The sequence below is a fragment of the Colobus angolensis genome, unplaced genomic scaffold (assembly GCF_000951035.1).
Source record: "Colobus angolensis palliatus isolate OR3802 unplaced genomic scaffold, Cang.pa_1.0 Scaffold299, whole genome shotgun sequence".
In the NCBI taxonomy this organism is placed as follows: Eukaryota; Metazoa; Chordata; class Mammalia; order Primates; family Cercopithecidae; genus Colobus; species Colobus angolensis.
Window position 1 is genome coordinate 2,537,034 of NW_012116254.1, and position 2,165 is coordinate 2,539,198.

General features: G+C 37.4%; 1 protein-coding gene across 1 annotated transcript in view; it reads right to left on the minus strand.

Moving 5' to 3' along the window:
* The window catches only part of EPG5 (ectopic P-granules autophagy protein 5 homolog (C. elegans)), a 125,634-nt gene that overhangs the window by 35,506 nt on the left and 87,963 nt on the right, over nucleotides 1-2,165 (minus strand). Inside the window, 1 exon segment of the mRNA XM_011949334.1 lies at nucleotides 1,213-1,355. Within this exon segment, the coding sequence (XP_011804724.1) occupies nucleotides 1,213-1,355 (143 nt within the window).

A 2,165-nucleotide genomic window follows, 5' to 3' on the forward strand; every position in this document is an offset into this window, starting at 1 on the left:
GACTGCACCCGGCCAATTTTTGTATTTTTAGTAGAGACGGGGTTTCACCATGTTGGCCGGGCTTGTGTCAAACTCCTGACCTCAAGTGATCCGCCCGCTTTGGCCTCCCAAAGTGCTGGGATTACAGGCATGAGCCACTGCATCTGGCCAATTTCCAATACTTAGTAATGATTTCATATTCTCCTAGGGAAAAAAAAATCAGCTATAAGGACTAATTAACATTCTCATCCTTATTAAAAATGTTCATAGTTTGCATGTAATTCATAATTTATTTAACTTTTTATATAACCTTTATATAATTTTTTTAAACACAAAACCCTGACTTCTCTACATTTTAAAATCCAAAACACTGACTAAAGTTGAGATAAAGATTTGTGTATAGAATAAGATCCTAGAATAAAGCTATCCCTTCCAATTCTCACATCTTTTTGTGTCCCTTTCCCAGTAAAAGAAACATTAACTTCTTGTTTGCCTGGTCTCCTTCTCCTTCTCAGGTGCCCCAGCCCAACACACAAAAGGACTCAATGCTCCCCTCCATACACCATCCTAATCTACTGAGGGGATCAGCTGCTGGAACTAGAATGTGGAGTCAGTCACCTTAAAGTAAAGGCAGAGTCAAGCCCACCTCCCAAGTCATGTCATGGTGGCTTTGGAAAGAAAGAGGACAGTAAGAATAAGCCACAACGAAAGCCAAAAGAAAACCACGATGGTCAAATGCAAGTTCACAACCACACTTGAGAGCCCTGATTCCCCTAAATAATTGTGCTATGAACTTTGTTCAGTCATCTGAGTTGACAATGGTAAGTTCCTGGGTAAATGTGACTTTGATATAAAGCATAAGCACTAAATCTCTCCTCAACTTAATTTCAATGCACTGTATCATCTCACAATTCAGGGGTCAGCAAATTTTTTCCATATAGGGCCAGATAGTTAATATTTTCTGCTTTATATCTCTGTTACAACCACTCAATCCTGCTGTTGCAGCATAAAAGCCATAGAAATTATAAATAAATGGGGATGGCTGTGTTCCAGTAAAACTTTATTTATAAAAATAAGTAGCAGGCCAGATTTGATTCAAAGGCCATAGTTTGCCGATGTCCGTACTAAATTAATCTGTGGGTGCTACAAGGGTGGTGGTGGTATAGTAGCATGTATGATTACTATTGATGATAACAAAACAGTAATTCAAATTATAATGCCCACAAAACTTACGTGATCAAGTTTTCTGCATGTACAGCAGCTTCCACAATATTAAGTGATGGTGGTTTAGCAGCTTCTGCTTGCAACTGCTTCACTTCTTTCCGTAAAACATGAAGCTGTTGGCTTATGGCTTCATTCTTATGCATGCCTTCAAACTAACAAAAATTAAAGTTATCAAAAGACATTTCCCCCCCATGTTTCTAGAACAGATATTTTATTACAAACACAATAGGCATATGACCAAGAGAATATTATTACAACTAATATTATAATTTAACTTAAAACTCTCAGTTGAACTTCAAGGTGATCGAAAAACTTTGTCAAAACACTGTTCAAGAATCTCAGGTTTTCAAGGCTGGGCACGGTGGCTCATGCCTGTAAAGAATCTCAGGTTTTCCATGAAGACCCAAACTTAAATTTAATAGAATTATTGTCTTATAAAAATACCAAAATTTGTATCTCTTTATATGACTGCCTTATAAACTGATAAGATCTTGAATTAATTTATCAATAGTTCAAAGCCTTTTGTAGGATACTATTTCACTTATGTTTCAACCCCTGAAGTCCTCATCAAAAACAGACTGCATGTCTTCTACCACTGAGGCTTTCCTTGAAGCACAGGAAGCCCTCCTCTGCTGATCATGGCTCCCCAGCCATAGCCCTTCTGTGTGCTCTCAATCCAACACACAAAACACAACTCCAAACATTCGGGCTGCATACACATGTGTGCCTAGCATTAAAAAGATGACACAGATGCTGCTCACAAATGTCATTTTGAAAGGAAGAAAATATAATCATAAAACAAACAACAAAATAAGATAATATATGGGGAAATGCCCAAACCAACTGCATGCCAAGGAAAGAGCAATTGGTTAATTCCTAAATTCATCAACTTAGGTTCCTAGAAGCTGGTCTTTTATGAAATTTTTATTGGTTTTCAGTAAAGGTGTGAAAAGGAGAATTTA